The 21,191-nt window shown below is 41.5% G+C and overlaps 2 protein-coding genes across 11 annotated transcripts in view; one reads left to right on the plus strand and one right to left on the minus strand.

Annotated features, from left to right (window-relative positions):
- The window catches only part of GPR148 (G protein-coupled receptor 148), an 80,583-nt gene extending 79,424 nt beyond the window's left edge, over positions 1 to 1,159 (minus strand). For 4 of the 7 annotated variants that reach the window (XR_014157063.1, XR_014157065.1, XR_014157066.1 and 1 more), the window contains exons 1-2: positions 898 to 1,159; positions 60 to 142 (exon numbers count right to left, since the gene is read on the minus strand). The gene's annotated coding sequence lies outside the window, so the exon portion shown is untranslated. Of the gene's footprint in view, positions 1 to 59; positions 143 to 232; positions 295 to 897 lie in introns of those variants that run through there. The other 3 variants (XR_014157062.1, XR_014157064.1, XM_081864081.1) reach the window with 1 other exon arrangement.
- The window catches only part of ARHGEF4 (Rho guanine nucleotide exchange factor 4), a 154,345-nt gene that overhangs the window by 43,312 nt on the left and 89,842 nt on the right, over positions 1 to 21,191 (plus strand). For 2 of the 4 annotated variants that reach the window (XM_081864040.1, XM_081864041.1), the window contains 3 exons: positions 8,283 to 12,617; positions 15,523 to 15,843; positions 16,788 to 16,917. In XM_081864040.1, coding sequence (XP_081720166.1) covers positions 8,283 to 12,617; positions 15,523 to 15,843; positions 16,788 to 16,917 — 4,786 coding nt within the window. Of the gene's footprint in view, positions 1 to 2,859; positions 3,569 to 8,282; positions 12,618 to 15,522; positions 15,844 to 16,787; positions 16,918 to 21,191 lie in introns of those variants that run through there. The other 2 variants (XM_081864038.1, XM_081864039.1) reach the window with 2 other exon arrangements.

Below are 21,191 nucleotides of genomic sequence, written 5' to 3' on the forward strand. Positions count from 1 at the left end.
CAGACTCCACCTGCTGTAAATGTCTGGCCCATTAGGTTTGCAATCCTATACGCACTTACCTGGGAGTATGTCTCAATGGGATTCACTTCTGAGTAGACACATATGGGATTACGATCTAAGAAGCGTGGCAGGTTACATATTGCTGGAAAAGAGGAAAAGCTTCGTCAAAAAAGAGAATAAAAGAGAAGAACAAATTGCATCAGATTTGAAATAGAAATACAATATATTTCACCATAATGGAGAAGACTAAACAGGTGACCTGCACGCCTGCTGCTCAGGTGATTCTTTATCTTTCTTTTTTTAAAAAATAATTTTTATTGTTATACATTTTATAAAATTCCATCCAATTTTTCGTTTAAACCCGTTTACAGCAAATCTTAATTATTTTTGACTTCCTTCAGCGTCTCTGGCAATCATCCGTGGTTATACCTTTAATACACATTCCCTTTTTCGTATTGCCATTTTGCCTTCTTAGTCCCCTTATTTCTAATAAACAATACTTATTTTCTTTTTTTTACAGTGCCTCTTTAAATCCCACTAGCGTTGTATTCACACCACATATATTTTTCAGATAATCCACAAATTTCCCCCAGTCTTCGATGAACTTTTGGTCTTTAGTATATCTGATTTTCCCAGTTAATTTATCCAGTTCTGCATAATCAGTCATTTTTAGTCTCCATTCTTTATCTTTCTTTATCGTATCAGACTTGACCCCAATAATCCTTCAAATAGAGAACTCTGTTAGGCTGAGGGCTGCCCTTTGTAATGGAGGATGCAAAGCCCTCTTAGGCCTAGGAGTTGGGTCACAGCCTGCTTTGAGTCTGCCTGCATTCAAAATGCTTCTGTCATTTTCCTGCCAGCCGCCTCTTCTCTTTGCAAGCCAAAAAAAAGCCAAACTTTGGGATAGGGTAACAGACTCCTTTTTACACAGCTGAGGGCAGCTACCCTTGGCAGGAAATGACACTCTGAGCAACACCATTTTCTACCGAAGGATCGTGGGACGTAGTTTTCTGTCTTCAGGTCACTTGGTCCCTCAGCAGGAAGTGATGTTCCACACAGTATTTACAGTTAAGGAGAGGCCTAGCGAGGAAAGGAGCCCTCAGCTGTCAAGTAGTCCCTTCCCCAAGAGTCAGTTTTTTTGACTTGAAGAAGGTGGGGTGACTGGTAAGGAAGGAGGGAGTAAAATAAAATAAAGTATCAGCTGGGCATGTTCAGGTGTTCATATTTAATGTTTCAGGCAGGGTCGGATTTAGGTTTCATGAGGCCCTAAGCTACTGAAGGTAATGGGGCCCTTTATATGTCCAGCTGTCCTTTGTCAACAACAAATTGTCACTGTTTTTTGGGTTGAATATATGCTATATGGTAATTTATGGACCTAATAGGTATCTAAAGCCATTTGCACAAGTTGCCATGTAACCATTCCATGCAGAATGTTGAAATGAGCAAACCAGCGATATTTTAGGGAGCAGGCGGGGCCCATTATTTACATCATAAGAGCCTACACAACACAAAACACAGTTGCTGTATGTAGGTTTTATTTTATTTGTTTCTTATCTTATATTTTGGAAAAGTACATCCTGTTTTTTCCCCTTTAATTTTTTTGGGGGCCCCCAAGAGAGTGGGGTCCTAAGCTATAGCTTGTTTAGCTTATACGTAAATCTGGCACTGGTTTCAGAAATGCTCAAATGTCCAAAAAGCTTAATTTGTTTTCAGGGCAGTTTGTGGAAGGTGCTCATTATAGAGTGGGCTTGCTGCATTTCTGCAGTTGTGATTGCTGCCTGCTGAGTTCAGACTGAGCTATATTTAGATGAATGATGTGGGTGGTAAAAGTGACACCCAGTACTGTAGGAAACAAGCCTCCTCACGTGTATTCTCGGCAGCCTTCCAGGTAATCATTCTTACCCATAGCTACAAATACTGGGTAGGACTTGAAGTGTGGAAATTAGGTTTCCAAATATAAAAAAATTCAAAAATAAATCTATCAAGAAGGTGCTCAGTGATGTTGCGGAGTGGGCATGGGTCAGGGATAAAGCACTGACACTTTTTTCACAGCAGGGATGATAACCATCTACTGGGACGCTATTTTCCAATTATCTGCATGCCAAATAAATAAACTCTTCTCAGAAAGGAACCCAGGAGGTAAGCTAAGCAGAGGAAGATGTTTGTTAAATTTGCATGCATGGCTCTGGTTGAAACTGCCACTTTTGTTTGAGGGGGAAAACAACCCAAAAACCCAAACTTTATTATGACCAATCAAATGCCACCAAATATTGAGCAAGCTTTGGAGTCCACTGGAACTCTTCGTCGGGCTGGATGTGAAGTAAAGTGGGGTGCCGGTGTGAAAAAAAGGTAGTTTGATATTGGAGCCATTGGGCTTTGCTTAAAAGCTTATTTTGATTGTGGCTATGGGGCTGTCATGAAGAGCAGCCGCACTACACCATCAAATGCGCCACCCCATTTATTAATAATTTGCCTCTGTTCTGTTGGGGGTCCTTTAGGCTTTGCTGTGTCCAGTTTACTTCTCTTGGCATCTGGAAATTGTTTTTCTAGGAGTTTTCTGTCTATCTGGGATTGAATGAGGTATGCTATCTGCCTCTGATGCCAGGAAATCTGAGGCAATGTAGTATTCTGAGTTCATAAGCACTAATAAGTACTTTTAATGATTTTTATGCCCACGAACAATATTCAGGAAACAAAGAAATTAAAAGGCGGAGATGTCCAGATGACAAATTACAGGTCAGGTCAGTTTATGGGGAAGAGTCTGAATGTGACTCGGCTGACTAAGCCTACCTGCTAATTAGAAAAGCAAAGTTGTGTGTTTACTATCAGTTACATTGCTGTGACTGGAAGATGGTGGACTCGTATACTTTCTTTCTTCTATTATTTTCCCCCAAACGTTAGCGGGGAGAAGTCCTAGTCACATGGACTAAATGCTCTTGAATTCTTCATGTGTTTATTTGGATGGGAGAACATGGAGGACCAACTTCCCTACCGTTTTGGTTGGGGAAATCAGAAGACAAAGCTGGGCTCCATTGCATTATTTGAGACTATTGATGAGTTCCAGGAAGACTTCACACCAAGGCAAAGTGTTTTCAAGAGAATCCAGAGGCTCTGTTTCCGGCAGCGGGAGCAACTTCCTGGGGAGACCTTTATGAGTTTTGCCTCTGCACTGTGGGATTTGGCATCAGGCTGTGATTTTGGGCCTTTGCAGGATGAGCTGGTGCTTGACCAGCTGATTGAGAAAGCAGAAGACTGGCGAATTAGGGAGACCCTATTTTTGCAAATAGATTCTCTAACTCTGGCGAAGGCTGTGGAGCTGGGGTCACAAATGGAGGCAGCATTTAAAACAGCACCCAATAAGATAACAGCGGCAATAGAGCAATGGGAGCGTCAAATCATTGACAATAAGAATGGGGAAAAGAGGGGCTATAAGAATTATGGACCTTTATACCAAAGGAAAGAAAAAGTGATGCCTTCACATGGAACTAAATGCCTCCTGGGCAGAAAGAAAACTCACAATTTCCAGCATTACCACAGTGTGAAACTATCTAAGGTTCCAGGCAAAATGGTATGTTCTGAAAAGCATCAATGATGCACTTCAATGATGTTTTATTACCATGTTATACCACAGAGAAAAGCATGTAAAATAAATTTGATAAAACTCAAAGAATTTACAAAGCAAGAGGTTACTAGCAGTTTTATCATTCTAGAGTTGTATAACAGTTTGGCTAAGGATTTTTGCTCTTTCAGATTTGCTATCAACCCTTTTAAAAATGTTGTCTTATAGATTCATTGTGTTTGCGATTTCACAGACTTTAATTGACCACTGATGGATGAGTTATTTTATTTTCAGAGCTTTGTTATCAACATTTTAGTTGAGGACTATATACAAAACAATCCTTCCTGTCTTACAGTATTCAGATAAATTGATCATATAATTTTAAGATCTGCAGGAAGAGGAACATCCAATAATTTATTTATTCATCATATAATTTGTTTCCAGAATTTTGTGGTAAATGGGCAAATCCACTCCCCTCTCAACATCTGCTTTTAAAAAAGCTAATCTTGTTGATCCTCAGTTCTACTAACATTTGAACTTGTTTTAGGATTTGTTTCCTTATGTATTTTGTTTATAAAAGATAACTTATAGGATGAGATAATGGTACTAGTGGGAAGTGTGCTTGGATCCTGCTTGCTGGCTTCCCATGGGCATGTGTTTGGCCACTGTGAGAACAGGATGTTGGACTCGATGGGTCATGGGCATGACACACTAGGGTCTTCTTCTGTTCTTCAGTGTGAGAAGATTATATAAACAGAAATGATGCTACCAGAATTGCGGAAACGGTGGTCCACCAGATGTTGCTGGACTCCCAAGTATCATCAGTTTCAGCTAGCATGACCATTGGTCAGGGATGGTGGAAGGTGTAGTCTAACAATTTTTGGAGGCCCACAGGTTTCCTATCCTCTTCCTGATCAGTCACAGAACTTGTTTTGTCAGTTCTTGACATGGAGTTAGCAATAGTGCTTTATGTAGTTGTGTACCATGAAGATACTTGGTACATGCAGCTTCTCCGGTCTCTTCCGTGATTCTTCTACCTATGAAAGGCAACAGACCCCTAGCATTTCTAGGCAAAAATATCAAAGAAAGTAATGAAAAGCCAAAAGATGTGAAATTTTACTTTAGCTCTTCAGAATGTATCTGATTAGAGGCACAACTTTTAAGAAAGAAAATTTCAGTTCCTGAGCTTTGCTGTTGTATTGGAAATCAAACTGCACTACAAACTTGTCATCTTCCTGTTCAGTTCAATGCATTATAGCAGGCATAGGCAAACTCGGCCCTCCAGATGTTTTGGGACTACAACTCCCATCATCCCTAGCTAACAGGACCAGTGGTCAGGAATGATTATAGCTTTAGACATTTCCATTAGAAGTTGCTTTTCAGTATGCTGCTTTGACAACAACATTTCTTGTTGCACTATGGCTATCCTATTTCTTATCTTTTTTCCTCCTTGCAAGAGCTGATTTTTTTAAAAAATATGTTCTTTCCTTTCCTTGAAAGTGTGAGTGCCAGATACGTGGCATGAATCTAGTTGATCGATATATGATGTACAGCAGTGTTTGGTTATTTTTGCCCCCCACCCACTAATTCCTGTCAAATAAAAACTGGGCTGTTGATTGTGTGACAGTCTTTGGAACCTCCTGCCTTACATGATGATGCTGAAGTCTGGAATTTGTGGAGGCTGCATGACTGCATCACTTACACCTACTCCTTGCTTGCATTGAGAAAGTCAAGGCTGCAAACAAGCCAGTAGCTGAGGAAGAAACTGCTTTTCTCGGTACATCATTCATGTGGAAGGATCATCAAATGCAGGCGTGACCAGACAGGTTCTTCTTGTATAGCGTCCTGCTCTGGGTGGCCTTGCTAAAAAGTCAAATGCTGCCCATCTAATGTGATTCTGTTAGTGTGTTCTTCAAGTGACTGATATGAAGAGAGCACTGCTGTCATGGGTTGTGTGCCTGTGCTTTCTCCTGGGTGTTTGGGTATTTGTGGCCTCGGTGTCGCCAGAGGCTACCATTTCCCTTTCCACAGGGTCATTCTTCAACAGTGACTAGAGCAGATGGAGGCAAAGAAACTCTTGGTGGCTGCTTAGGAACTGCTTTATGCCCCCCATCACTTCTGAGTTACGGAACATCCCAGTTTCCAAGGCAACTGCCAAGTTCTTCCTTCTTGAAACAAATCTTCAGAGTAGTAGTAGTAGTGGAAAAGCCAAGAGAGCGGGAAAAGGATATTGTAAAATTCTTAATCCTTATGAGGTCCAAATCCTATGAGGGCCTCTGTAAGTGCTGCACAGAAGCAAAGTTTCAATAAAGCGTGGCTTCTTTTCCACATCAGCACTGAAGGGAAAATGCTGCACCCAATGAAACTCTTCTTTCTTTGTGCTTATTAAAAGAACAGATGCCCTCTTGGGGCTGATACACATGTTTGCCACACTTTCACTGGTGTTTCCTCCAAAGGGGCATGTATACCAGTTTTTTCCATAGTATGTGCTCACTTACTGCCCCAGAGTTTTGGGAGACATTCATCTCTCTTCCTTCTTTGCATAGGTCCCATCTGTAACACTGGTGTAAACATGACAAAGACATTTCTTACTGTGTGCTAAGCGATGAATGTTCAGTGGTTCATCAGCTAGATTAAGTGATTTTTCACCACACTACTTATAATGATAAAAAAGAAATGTTTGCTGTGGCATAAGGAAATTCACAGAACCCTCCAAACTAAGTGATACCAGCTTACTATGTGGAATGTGGTTTGTTTTGTTCTTGTTCGTGTTTTTATTGTGTATTTTGTATTTTTATCTTGTATGCTATGAATTGCCCTGAGACCTATGGATGAAGGGCTGTGTACAAATTTAATAAATAATAAAAGTGGGTTCTGCATCTCCTATGGGGCCAAGGAGGTCCAGAGGCTACAGTGCAAGATGTTATCCTTAAAGAGAACCCTTGCATGCTAGGCATATATTCCACTGAGGTGAGGGTAGTGGGGAAGGAACATGGGCATAGCCAGGATTTTTGTTGGGGGGGGGCAGGACTTTGTTAGGGAGGTCAGGACTTTTGTTGGGGGGGGGGGGTAGAACTGGTGTGCTCAGTCAGTTAAGTATTTCTATTCTTTTACTTTAGCGGGGCAGCTTCCTCCCCTTGGCTAGGCCCATGGGAAGGAAACAAAACTATGGTAATGATGGACCACGATAGCCTGACCACACCATATGCAGGCTGGATTATTGCAATGTGCTCTACTTAGGACTGCTCCTGAGGTTTGGAAGCTGTAGCTGTTGCAAAATGCTGTGGCTCGACTGCTCACTAAGGCAGAATATCACCAACATGCAACCCCACTGTTGAAAGAATTTCACTGGCTGCTAATCAGCTACCAGACTAAATTCAGAGTGCTGTTTTTAAAAAAAATGTATAATGCCTTATGCAACCTGGGATCACTTACATAGCCAATCACTCGCTGTTCTCTGTAGGTGAGGTTCTCCTGCAGATATCATTTTATCGGGAGGTCCATTCCACACAATGAAGGAACTGGGCCTCTAGTGTTGTGGCAGCTACACTTTAGAATTCTCTCTCCTTAGACCGGCACAGTCTCTTCTTGGAAGCAGGAAGCATAAAATCACTTCAACTCTTTTGCATTTTTGCACTGATGGCATGTTGACCCACATTGTGTTTATTCAAATGTTAATGCTTTTGTGCTCTCAGAGAGAATCACTCCTAACATTTGAGTATTAGAAATGTCACACCCCTAGGAGAAGTCCCAAGATGCTATGTTTTTCTGTAGCATGAAATGATGTCTAGCAAGAAGTAATGCACATTTTTATGAACTTGTCTTCTTGTAGGAATAGGAAAACATATGTTCATTCCATAATTCAAATTAAGTTCCCACATTTTAGGAACCATCAGATAAGTTAAAATATATTTCTTTTAATACATACAAGATCATCTGTGTTCACTAGTTTAAAAGCATATCCAATATTAGTCATACACAAAGTAGACCCTTTGAAATCAGTGGAATTAAGTGAAGACTATTGATTTCACTTGGTCTACACTGAATATTGCTAAGATTGGATATCACCAAAAGAATTAGCACTGGGGATAAAATGCATATTTATAGTGTACACTGCCTAGAGAGTGTAAAAATATTAAGTGGTTTAGAATGCTTTTACATACCAGGAAAGCTGCTAATGTAGTGGTTTGACTTCACCCCCAGAGGCGCACTCCATTGGTTTCTTGAGACAGACAGATGCCAACAACCCAGAAAGCACTTTATATATTAAAGTAAGAATTTGAAGGCATTTTAATTTAGCTGTGCCATTGTGCATTTAAATCTGATACAATTTGAATAGTGCTACAGTGGGAGACAGGAGCTTCATTATGCCCTATCCTAAGCAGCAGAGACACCCCCCCCCCCGCATTTTCATCTGCAGCTATGAGAGGTAGAAACTTGCTTTAACATTTAGAGTCTGGGCAAGATTATGTATTATTCTGGAAATATGAAATACTAATCTTTCAATGTCCAAAGAGAGTGTATGGCCTGGGGAGAATTCCAACGGTCAGATAGAGGGCCAAATTTGGACCCCAGGCCTGAAGTTACCCAGCCACATCATACAAGATTACCTCTTCATATTATCCAAATACAAATTAAAGTCTGTGGATTAGTAGTTCTCTCCATAGTAACCATTTTGTTGTGGGTTTCCATCATTGATAGATTCTTTTCTCTTTCTTTTCAGGCCCCAGAGCCAGTAGAAAATTGCACAAGTGAAGGAGAGTCTGAAGAAGACCGGAGTTCTTCGGTCCCAAGTACGTTAGAGCTGGAGATTCGTGGATCAGGCCAAGAAACTGATGAAGACTATTTTGAGACCCAGTCACATCAGAGTGAATCCCTGTCAGACATCAAGACAGAGCCTTATGAAAGTGCATCAGACTCGGAGTCTTTTGCCAGTGATGTAACAAGAGAAACCAGCCTGAGTTCATTCTGCATTTCTGCAGAACTAGAGGAACCATGGCAGAAGTATGCTGAAGGAAAAGTAGAAAAAGCTCCCTCCAAGGCGGAGTGTGCAAGACATCTGGGATGCATGCATAAGGAAGCAGGGGAACTTCCTTTGCCTTTGCACATAGCAGCTGGCAAAGGTGAATTGGAAGTACAGGCAACAGACTCAAAAACAGAAGAGATCAATGGAAATGAGAAAGTGTTACCTTACAGTATTACCTGCACAGGGTTTAACATTAGTAAAGAGGTCCTTGCGTCACAGACAGAGGCCTCATTGGTTGTGGAGGCAAAATCTGTTGACAGAGAGCCACACCTGCATATCTGCTCAAAAAATCTAGCTGAAGGTGCTGTTGGCAAAGGCAATAAAAATACAGAACGATCAGTGTTTGCTTGTCTCAGAGCAAACTCTGAAAACTCATTGACTTCCCTTGAGACTGAACATCCTTCTGCCCACTCAGAAGCTGTTTCAAGATGCAGTCTGCCTAATATTCACTTAGAAACAAACAGAACTTGTAAGAGAAACTGTGAATCATCCAAAGTTAGGTGTAAACGGGAGTATATACTGAACACCAAGTGCAATAGGAAGAATGACAGTCAGAAACCTGTAGATGCACACTTGTGTGACACAGAGCTGAAGGCCACGGGTTTACCATGTATAAAATCTACATTTCTGGTGCCACCCACGAAGCCAGGGATTGTAGAAATGAAATCATGGCACAGTTCACCAGGAAACATAAGTGCCCAAGAGGTCAGGGAGCATGCCAATGACTGTATTTGCATGGCTGATAAATTAAGTTGGTCATGCTCCAGATTACCCCTAGGAATGTCGGATTATGAAAAGGTAAGCGGCAATTTAAAAAGGTTTGGTGACTGCCCACAGAAGTCCTTCAAGATGGAAAAAGAGACAGGTATTGAAAAATCACTTCTTAATACTCATCTAGTCTCAAATAAGAACCAGTTGGCAACAAGATCCCACTGGAATACCAGTAAGAATTTGCATGATAAATCAAATATCTTTGGCCTTTCAACAAAAAGAGCAGATACACTAGAGAATGATTCTTTGACCCTATCCCAGCTGCCATATCACTCAGAGGATCATTCCAGACTGGAAACTCCTTCAACTTTGGAGTCTCTACCAGCAAATATAAATGCCAAAATAGTACTAAGAAAAGATCAGTTCAAATCTGAGGGTGAGATAAAAATTAACACGTTCCTTCAGAATCCTAGCTCTGAATCTGACAGCCGTGATTCTATAGCCCAAGAGAATTATCTGGGTGGCTATAGAATGGCAGATAAGTATGGCAATACTTATGACATCCACGCTTCCACTGTTAGCACAGAGGAGAACATGGAGAGAAAATGCCTTGAAACGCAAAACACTGAGGCCTTTCTAGGGGCAGCTGAGATAAGGAACGATTCAGAATTTAGATTAGGTTGGGGAATGTTTGATGGGATTCTGACATTAAGTGGAAAAAAGGTCATGGGGGAACAAGAGGAAACAGTGCTTCAAAACATGAGCAGGGCGTCTGATGCCTTAAAATGTCCTTCCATTCAGGAGAGAACAAATGTGCACCTCACGAGAATAGAAAAAAAGGATTTTTATTGTGGTGGTGGTGGTGAAGATGTCTCTGCTTTTGAACTAACACCAACACCACATCACATTTGTCAGGAAGAAAAAATGGAGAATCTTTCAGAGTTAAAACCTCTCTTGATTAAATCTCTTGATCAAAAAGGACTACTGTCAAATAAGATGGATGGTGAGACCTATGTGGATGAATTAACCACTGAGAAATTGGAACATGAGAACTCAGCCTCTTCTCTCATCACCATGATGGACACCACAAAACCACAGAAGACTCCACATGCACAACCCAGTTGTGGAAATGAAATTCTGCCTGTACAGGCTATATCAGGCCGTGAAGATGAGTTCCCTGTTAGCATCACCACCCAAGGAGGTGAGGAGGAAGCTGAAGCAATGGGTCTTGATTTATCTTCAGTGCCTGCCCCCGAAATTCATACAGGAGCTAGTCTTGAGAACAATTCTTCTAGGACTAATTTAAATTTGGAAAGTACTGTACAAAACTGGAAAGAAGAGGGGTATGCAAATGGTTTGTTCTTAGAACCACTTGCCACTAATGCTGAGATACTGCTAATCAAGCCCTCCCGAGTGAAAGGTGACTCTCTCTTAGAATCAGTCCAAGTAGTAAACCTACAGTTTGAGCCAGGAGGTTATACAGTGGCAGATGAATCTGTGACCAAAAATAGACAGCGAGACACTTGTGTTATCACTGCAGGAACACAGGAAATAAATAGCAATAGTGACCTGTGCCAGAATGTCATTGCTTGTGATAAGACCCTAGGACATAATGTCCATAGTAAGCAAATTATTGAAAAGGAAGGCACCAAACATTGTGATACAGCACGTGGAAAAACAGGCTTTTGTGAAGGTTCTCCAAGCACAGGACTGAACAGGAGCTTTTCTGCTGAGGAGCCAAAGTTCATTAGCAGAGACAGTCAATGGAACCCAAGCTCAGATATCTGTGACACTAATGTGAGAATGGACAGCCAAGATAATACCACCACAGGCCTAGATAATATCAACATGGAAAGCACAAACAGTGAGGAGTTGAATGAGAACCTATTTAACTTCCTGGGTAGTAACAGCAGTTTCTACAAGGCAGTTCAGAGAAACAATAAGGCTGGGGCCACAGAGAAATCTTCCAAACAGTCTAAATTTTTAGCCTTTTCAAAAATGGCATCCTTCAGGAAATCTAAACTAATGTCTGCTGAAAATCAAGATAGTGTCAAGGCCAAGACAGAAACATTGGATGGAGATAAAGGGGTTGAGATAGAAGATGACTTGAAGTATATTCAAAGCAGTTCACCCAGCTCTGCATTCCAAAGCAAGGAACGTTGCCTTGCAGAATATTTGGACGATGATGACTTATTTTATGAGAAACCTGCTGGACTCTTCAACAGAATGAGCCTGAGAAAGGCTTCTGGCTCTGGCCGGATACTCTTGGAAGGCATGGGCACAAGTTCTTCTCCCGTAATGACAAGAAGAAAGCACTCTGAAGGGAAAGTTTTAGGTTCTGTTGAGAATAATGACAATGAGTCTGTGGAGTATCCTGAACTCAAGAAATCCTCATCTGAGAATGACTTTAAAAGAAACAAAAACACAGAGAGTAAAAGATTCAGGAGTCGGCTGGCCTTGGCCCACAGATCCTTCTCAAGTTTTTTTGAATCTAAATCTCTGGAGAAGGAAAATGCTGAACAGAGTCCAAAGTTTTCAGTGAAAAATGAAAAGGAAAAAGCCAAGTTGCACCAAACATCTTGGAAAGCATTTCTGAAAAGTAAGGAGGTAGATGGCCAAAAGCGGTTTGCCTTAAATAGTCCTCTTCCAACACAGCAGAGTCCTTGTTCTAGCAGGATCCCTGGCAGCTTTCCTAGAAGACCATCCAAGGAAAATAGCAATGGACAAGAGTTTATGCAATCATGTGTGTCTAATGGCTCATCTGCAGATGGTGGACATTCTGATTCCTCTGGGACTGGTGATTTTCTATCTATGGATACCAAGAGGAGGAATCATGAACTGAATATAAAATGTCTGCATAGCCTAGATTGCAATGGGAAAGAGGAAACAATGAGCAGTGATGGAGATACATCTTTTGAAGAATTCTGGTTGAAATCTCCAATTAGTCCGATTGACCTGCAGTCATCGTTTTCTCACTTCACTCCCTCTTGCCCCCAGTTGTCAATGTATGAACGTAAAGATATGCCATGTAGACCCATGAGTCCCAAGCCACAGAGTCCTCGAACTGGTTCTCAACGCAAGGGTTTCCATTACCCTGGAAGATTAAGTTCCACTTCAATGATATCTCTTGGAAACATCTCGGTGATTGATGGCAACTTGGAAGCACCTGAGAGGCCAAAGACATTGAAGCCTAGACCTAGTTTCTTGCAATCTATGCATTCGTTGGATAATGACTATCTGAGAGAGGACAGTGGGATAAGCAGCCAGTCACAAATCAGCTTGGACACAACTTCTTCAGTGAGTGATATCATCAGAGACGAGGTGAGTTGCTTTGTGGTGGTGATGATGTGATTTAGTTTTGAGAGTTTGGAGTGTGGCATCACATTGTTGTTGTTGTTTTTTTTTCTAAAAATCATTTCCATTCCAAACAAAGCTCATTTCCATATGCTAAGCAGTGAAATGGAATATAGAATGCCACACTGAGTGAATCTAGGAGTGCATACACAGGGACATATGGTATCAGAACTAATTATCTGTATACCTTTCTCAGAATGCAAGCAGGACCAGGCCTTCCTGCATACTAGTCTAAACCAGAGAAGTTAAGTGGCTAATCAATTGAGTCCACATGTATGTAGTCATCATGAGACTGGTTTTAAATCAGATTCCCCAAACATTATGTCAGAAGAGGTGCCCATGTAAACTACAGACAAGGGGAAAGACTTCATTTTAAATATATCTTGTTTGATTTGAAATTTTGGTGGCTAACATCACCATTGTCTTTCAGTGGGCAGTGAAAGGTTTCCCTGCCGGCAACATAGCCTGACCTGGTGGTATAAGGTACATACCTATCTGTCCATGTAGCCCAGAACCCTTTACTTTGATTGACAGCAGCACTCCAATGTCTCAGATGATAACTTTCAAGTTATCTGTTACCTGATCATTTTTAACTTGACATACCAAGGATTGAACCTGGGACCTTTTGACATGCAAAGTTTGTCATCCGAGCGATGGTCCTTTCTTCAAGGTTCATTTTCTTGCAAAGATATTGTAATGGGATAAGGGGTTGCTTGTGCGTAAGCGCTAAAACGCTCCCAGTTTTGTAGTCAGTTTTTAAACTCTCCCTAACCGCACAGCCATAAGTGCGTGGCTGCCTTAATCACTGGCAGAATCCGTCAGTGGGCATTTCCTGAATTTCTTCCAACATAAAAGTTCCTTGACAGAAAGTCTCCTCCTTGATTCCCTGCGTGACAGCTTTCTGCGCAGAGTGGGCGTTCCAAGGGGAGGTCCTGAGCTCTCACCACTGGCCTCGCTTGAAGCGTCTCTGAGCCTAACCTCTGACGCTGTCTCCTCCTCCCCTCCTTCTTCAGCGGAAACTCTCCCTCTCCCCCTGCTGGTTCCTTCCTCAGCATCTGAGGGTCTCCCAGCATCCGAGAGCCTCTCCACCCCCCTGAGCTCCGATGGCAGTTCCCTGACAGATATAGACTGCATGCGCATCATACATTTAAAGTACCCCTCCCAAAGAATCCTGGAAACTGTCAAGGTTGCTGGTAATTGTAGCTTTGTGAGGGATGGACTACAGTTCCCAGGATTAAAGTGTATGCTTTAAATGTACTTGAAATGTATGGTGTCTACTCGGCTTCAGTCTCATGGGTCTGCCAATGTTTGTGCCACATTGTTAGTGCAGTAGCAGTTGTAGTGCAGTGCAGTGCAGTCCCATAGCTTAGCCTTAGGATAAAGAAGCACTAAAAGGAAAGTGATGAGCCAGCCAACTTTACTAAAATAAAACAAATAACCAAACCTACAAATTATATTTAAAACAACCAATTTTTTATTTTTTATTTGCTTCAAGGAATGATTGCTGCAGAGACTCACTGTGCTGGGATCATGATGGCAATTTTTATATTTCTATTATTATTATTGTTGTTGTTGTTGTTGTTGTTATTATTATTATTTGTATATCATCCATCATCTGAAGATGACAGGCTTGTTCACAACATAAAAATACAAAATGAGAACACAAAATGAGTAATTAAACAAAAACAAAAAACCCGTTAATCCCCCCCTCCCACAGACACATTTAAAAGGCCATAGACTGTGAATCAGCCAAAAGCCTGGTTGAAGAGAAACATTTTCATCTGACGCCTAAATATATGTAATGAATGCTCCAGGTGAACCTGCCTGGGAGATCATAGTAGAGTGTTTTTGCGTAGTGCCAACTTAACATAGGTTCATGTGGAAAAATCACAAGGAGTAGAAAAATACATCTGGCTTGCACGTATGAACACAGTCTTTGTCTCAGAGAATGGTGTGATCAGAGGGAGATGCTTCAGCATTCCTGGAGAAGGCAGGATTCTAAAAAAAAAAAAAAAAAAAAGATTGACAGAAATTGAATTGCACCAGTCAAGTGTATGGAAGCAAAAATCTGAAAGCTCCTGGAGTAAGGAAGCGTATTCCTTTCACTGTGCCCTCTGGGGGCAATTTTTTGTACTGCAAGATATTCATGCTTGGATTTACAGCTAGAACTGTGCCTGGGTGGTCATGTGTCCTCCTGTAAATAGGGCAGTTCTTTATTTGAAGAAACCTTAAGATGAAAGAGCAGGGGCCTTGAAGTACCCAGACAGCAAACTGAGCAGTTATCTTGTCACATTTTGTCGCAGTCTTCCCCATTACGATGAGATGTGTTGTTGTTTTTATTCCTATTTAAATTATAGGAATTATTTCAAGATGTGTTGTCCTCTTTTTTGGTGATGCATTCCCTCTGATTTGCAGATGTGTAACTGGCACTTTTATATGGCACTGACCAGCCCTAGCCCTGCACCAAGTGGTGGCTTCATGCACCTTCTGACAATACCCTGGAACTAGCAGTGCTCGTGGGACTTGCCAGGATCTTTGGTCCCTGACAGCTACTTAAGGGTGCTGACAACATGACTGTGATTCTTCCCTCAGTGTGCATGAGAACATGATTATTGACACTACGTGTTTATGCAGACCAGTGCACAATTGAGTTTCATTTAGCTCGAGTTGTCCACACTTAAAACATCTGGGTATCATTAGAAGTTCCAGTAGGTTGTGTTTATAAGGCACAGATGTTATTACTTTGAAGAGGGGCAAATGTAACATGACATTCCAGATTCAACATGATTGCTTTATAGTCAGCTGCCCAGCATAGTCAAAAGACAAAGAAACAACATTTTTGTTTTGTTTTGACCTGTTACTTATAAAACAGGAGAATATCCAACAAAGTCAAATCCCACCAGAAAAGAGACCAGGTGAGAAATGGGGTCTCCATTGCAGAAAGAGGTCTACTCAGATGCCACTATCTCCACCCTCACTCTCAAACATAGAGAGCAAGGCCTGGATACTTCCCTTCCATATTCAGGAGGGGAAAGCCAAAGAACATGCCCAGAGGAAGAGACACAGACCCCTATACAAGCGTTTCAGCTTTGATGACACATGGATGGAAAGGAATCGGAAGAGGAAGCTTGTTAAAGAGGCACAGTCAGACAGAGAGATTGAATCAAGTAACCTCCCAGAGGATCATTTAAAAGTAAGGAACCAAAAATAATATTGTTTCGTCTCTCTGGCTGCATCTCTCTACTGTTGTCTTCTCTCTTCAGGCTGTTCCTCTAATCAATTCTGCTGCTTTCTTTACTTCTAACAGCATGTGGCAGTCACTTGTGCATTGAGACTCCTCAACACAATGGCTTATCTTTCATTTCTTATATCATGATTTGTTCACTAGTGATGGGGAGAGTAGGTTGAAGAGTTTACAGTTCTTAAAAAAAAATCAAAACTATTGATGAAAGCTATCAGATACAGCTTTATTCCCCTTGGGTTAATAGAGGGTGCCATTGTTTTCCTTTCAGATCCATCATACTGAGTCTTAGGGTGCTTCCAGGCAGGAATTTATTATGGAATTCGTGCTACTTGTTCATGCAAAATCTTGGCATTGTTTACATGGCAGTCATTATCGAGATGCTCTTTTTTCTTTGTTTAATCATAGCATGGATGCATTCGGTCAAGCTCCACACACTGGAAAGCCCACATCAGTGAGCGATCTGTTTATCAGTTAATCCTTCACCTTGGAAGCACCCATATTGTGCAGCTGATACATACAAAGTTCCTTATGCTCTTTATAATAACATTTCTTTGCTTCAGAATCTTTGCTTTGCTCTTCCTCTCCCTTTTTCTGTCTAACCATACCGGGTCTGAAAACAACATTGACAATACAATACAGTGGTACAGGTTAAGAACTTTGCTTCAGGATGAGAACAGAAATCGTGCTCTGGCGGTGCGGCAGCAGCAGGAGGCCTCATTAGCTAAAGTGGTGCTTCAGGTTAAGAACAGTTTCAGGTTAAGAATGGACCTCCGGAACGAATTAAGTACTTAACCCGAGGTACCACTGTATGTATTTTTAAAAAATAGGTAAATGCTTTTTCGGAGTCCCAGCTAAGTGTGTCCTTAATTACCCATTACTACCTTTCTCTTTAGGTTAAAATGAGATCATTCATTACTTCACCTGTGGCCTTTGAAGCCCTTCCTCTCAAGTTGCACCTCTATTCCCAGAGCACACCTACAGGATTAGACTGCGTGGGCTTGAGGCGGCGCATCTCATTTCCCGGTATGAGTACTGTTTAAATTGACACCTGATTTCTGACCAGCACATTATATTTACATTATATTGGTTCATTTTGAAATGGTTTGCCTATGCCATCTCCACCCTGTACTATTTTGTTTGTACTAGATATGGGTGTTACACCAGAGGTGGGGAACCCGTGACCCTCCTGTTGGTGCTGGAGTACAGTTCCCATAATCCCTGGCTATTGGCCATTAGAGAGTCCAACATTAGAGAGTCTGGAGGGCCACAGATTCCCCATGTCGTGTCAAGCTTTCATATGTAATTCTCAGCTTCTTTGAAGTATTACTGTTGGCATTTCACTGCTTCACTTGAGGAAGTGAAGTGACTTCCTTAGTCACTTTGGGGTGCTTCCCTTCTATATAAGAGATATGTGATGAAATATTTTAGTGGAGATGGGTTATGTGTTCAACTTACATCTCTTTGACAAGAGTTGTCAGAGAAGCTATAAGCCTAATTTTGAAGCTTTGTTACAAAATGAAAGAGAGCCCTAGGTGGCCCTAGATGAGAATTTTGCTAAAGTGATGACTTATACTGAATTCTCTAAGTACATTTTCAAGGTTTCTGGGTTCTGCCCCTTCCAGAGGGCTTCACATTTGAGAGAGGTGACATTACAAAGTGTCTCCTCCTGCTGTGGTGGTTTTTCCTGGGTATGGAAGGAAAGCAATTTGTTACCAACTCTTTATTCTGTAAAGAAAATCCACACATGTATGGCACAACTAGACAGATACCAGGGTACATCATAAATTAGTTGGGGGAGAAATACATCTTATTCCTAGGCTTGAGAAGAACACTTAGGGAAGTCTGTCAGAAAATTAGTTTCTCTGGAGATGCCTCACCTGAATATCCCAAACTGTTAGAATTTCTTTGTTAAATCAAAGGTATTAAGGTATTGCCTTGGTATGCCCTGCCCTGCTAGTCTTTTTCACAGAAGTCTTATGGGGAGACACAATACATTAGTTAGGGTCGCACCAAGTGCTCCCTCTCAAAATTGTTGCACAGTGAAAATGGAGCTTTCAAGGGGCACACACACCCCCTTGAAAACCTCCTAAAATCCACTTTCCATACTTCTTTTTTAAAATTAAAATTTGTGTACAAAAAGTGTGACTAGGATTAATTCAGCAAACATATATAAATATATTTTAGAACCAGCAAATAACCATAACAAAGCACAACAAGACAAAGTGAAAAATGAAGAACAGCATAGAGTACAATCCCAATATCATATAAGAACGGCATTCCAAAATCGTGGTACCACCAGCGAAAAGGCCCTTTCCTTTGTGTCAACATAATGTTTCTCTCTACTAAAGAGATTTTGAGCAGGCTGGTATGGGGAAATGATTGCTTGGGTAGCTGTGTCCTAAAGGTAACACAAATCTGTGTTTAAAGGTAAACACCAGCATTGTAAATTGATTTCAAAGGGGAATTGCAGCCAATGTTGATCTTCCAAAATAAGGTACCCATCAGAATTCTAGCAGCTGAGTTCTGCTCTAACTGAACCTTCCAGTTTCTCTTTTAAGGGCAGCTCCAGGTACCCATGTGTAACACATTACAGTACTCTAGCCAGGATATTACCAGGACAAGAATCATCATGAGTAGATTGCTCTGACTGCACAGTATAGCACAGTGACTCAAAACTCTTGTTTCTCCTCTGCTCTGCTGTCCTAGTGCTGGGGTGGCGGTACTGACAGCAGAGAGAATAGGATTTTGCCTTCCCTGTGTGATCCCAGACAATAAGGATTGTGTAAGGAATACAATGATATTACAGAGCCACTAAGCCAATCTTATTTGGATAGGTGGCCATCTTATTGCGGGTAAATAAAGTGAAGGTTTTCTCTAGGTTCAAATTGGTGTGGGAAGTTAATGTTCTCATTGCTGAGGCAACCAAGTTGCCTTGGCAATGGAAGAATATTCCCTCTCCTCAGCAAACATCTTTATGCCATTTGGACCCTTCCAAATACACCAACATGTCCTGCTTTCAGCTCTGTTCTATTTATGCAATTACTATTATCCTTAGATATACACTTCCATTGTCCAAAGACCTCAAATGCCATGCAGCATAAATAATAGCAAGTAAAAGAACAGAATCTGTGTTTTGATGATCCCCATTGGAAACTAGAATGCAGTGAAATGTATTAAGCATCTTTTTCAACAGACAAAAATATAATGAACTATAAAGAATGAAAGCCAGTGTGGTGTAGTGGTTAGTGCATCAGACTAGGAGCTGGACGACCAGTGTTCAAATCCCCACTAAGACATGCTCACTGGGTGACCTTGGGCCAGTCATGGCTGTTCAGCCCAACCTACTTCACAGGGTTGTTGTGGGGATTAAGTGAGGAGAAGGAGAACCATGTACACCGCCTTGAGCTCCTTAGAGAAAAGATAGGGTATAGATGCAATCAATCAATCAATAGCGGAAGAACAAGAGGCCAGAAATCCACTTCTTAATTCCTCCAGCTCAAGGGTTTTTTTTATCTCACTCTCAGTGACCTACTATTTGAACTTCACCATACAAAATGACTTCAGTTGGTAGTGAAAATTCTCAGTCTTTCATTATCTGTGATACTGTTGATGATCTACCAAAGGTAGATCACTTATTCCTCAAAAAACCAGGAGGCTTTCTAAGTTCCTTAAAAGTTTCTTAGGAACACATGGGAAACTAGTGGGACTGCTGAGTTAGCTGTAGCCCTATTTCTGCCTTCTCTCCAGCTCTACCACAGAACTGATTACAGTTGTTTCAACTCTGTTAACCTTTCGTCTGAAGTTGTTTAAAAGAGAAAGAATTAAACTATTTTAATAGAGTTGAAATATATATGGAGATTGGCCAATAGGTGGTGCCCCAGGTTTTAGAACGCTCTAGATGTTATCCTGGAAAGGGATGCTATTAAATGTAGTGGTAACTTTTGGATTACACAGAATATTTTGAAACTGAATATTGTGACCTTAGCTGGAACCTTTGGAATTATTCACAAGCTTCAGGACACTGGAACAAAACACAGCAACTTAGCCCAACATGCCCAAGAATGGCACGTAATGGAAACTGAACAGCATAAAACGACAGGCGTTATGAACTTTTTAAAGTATTCTCTCACTGTACTACTCAAGCAGGAGAAGTGCTCATGTTGCCCTTAAAAAAGGAGAAGTAGAGAACAAGAAATTCTGTTTTCTCATCTCACAACAACGTCCTGCAGTTTTTCAATTTTTAAAAGATATTGTTCTTTGAGGAGCTGTTTCTCTCTCCTCCCCCTCTCTAGTGCTCAATTATACGCATATAGGGCTAGAGGAAGGCTGAACATTTAGCTGAGAGGCAGAGGGCTTGGTGGATGAAGTCTTTGAGGACATTATAGCTGTGTCCCACTCCCACGATGATAGTTCCTCTACATCGCTCTGAGAAAGAGGGAAACAATCCCTTAGAAGGGACCCATTTTTGGAGGATGAGCAGCTGTCCTCTTGTGAGGGTACATCTCTGGAGGGTGGGGGGATCCTGGTAGTGTATGATTTGATCATTAGGATAGTTGGGTGTGTCATAAGTGTACAGATCACAGGGTGAATTACCTGCCTCTTGCAAGGGTTGTAGATGTCACCTGCTGTCTAGGTAACCTGGGAGATAGGAAAATGTCAGTAGTCACTTGTGGTGCATGCTGGCACCAATAACATGGGGGAAAGTAGTCATGAGGTCCTAGAAGCAAAATTTAGGTAGCTATGTAGGATGCTGAAAGCCAGGACCTGCAAGGTAGCTTTCTCTGAAATGCTGCTGGTCCACATACAGGGGCAGCTAGATGGTCCACATAGATGGGGCAGCTTTGTAGTCTCAGTGCATGGATGAGATGATGATGTAGGGAGAGGGTTTAGATTTGTTAGGCACTGTGGAACATTCAGGGACAAGCTAGGCCTGCACAAAAGGGTCGGGCTCCACTTGAACCTGGATGGAATCAGGCTGTTGGCACTTAAAATGAAAAAGGTGGCTGAGCAACTTTTGAGGGGCAGGGGGAGCAGATAGGTGCTGAGGAGGATTTGGTTCGGAACAAATCTCTCTGGGATAAATATGATAAAATTGGTGAAAATTTAAATAGGGGAGGCATAGATCTAGGCATTGTGAGTGCAGGGGCACGGGATAACAATTCGGAGAGGCCAAAGCACTACAGGTCAAAACACAAATGTGAAAGACACTTGAAGAGAGAGACTGTATTACAAATGTTTATATGCTAATGTGCCAAGTTGAGTGAACTGGAGTTCTTGGTCTTAGAGGGCGGCATTGA

This window comes from Podarcis erhardii (genome assembly GCF_964252035.2).
Source record: "Podarcis erhardii genome assembly, chromosome: 5".
NCBI lineage: Eukaryota > Metazoa > Chordata > Lepidosauria > Squamata > Lacertidae > Podarcis > Podarcis erhardii.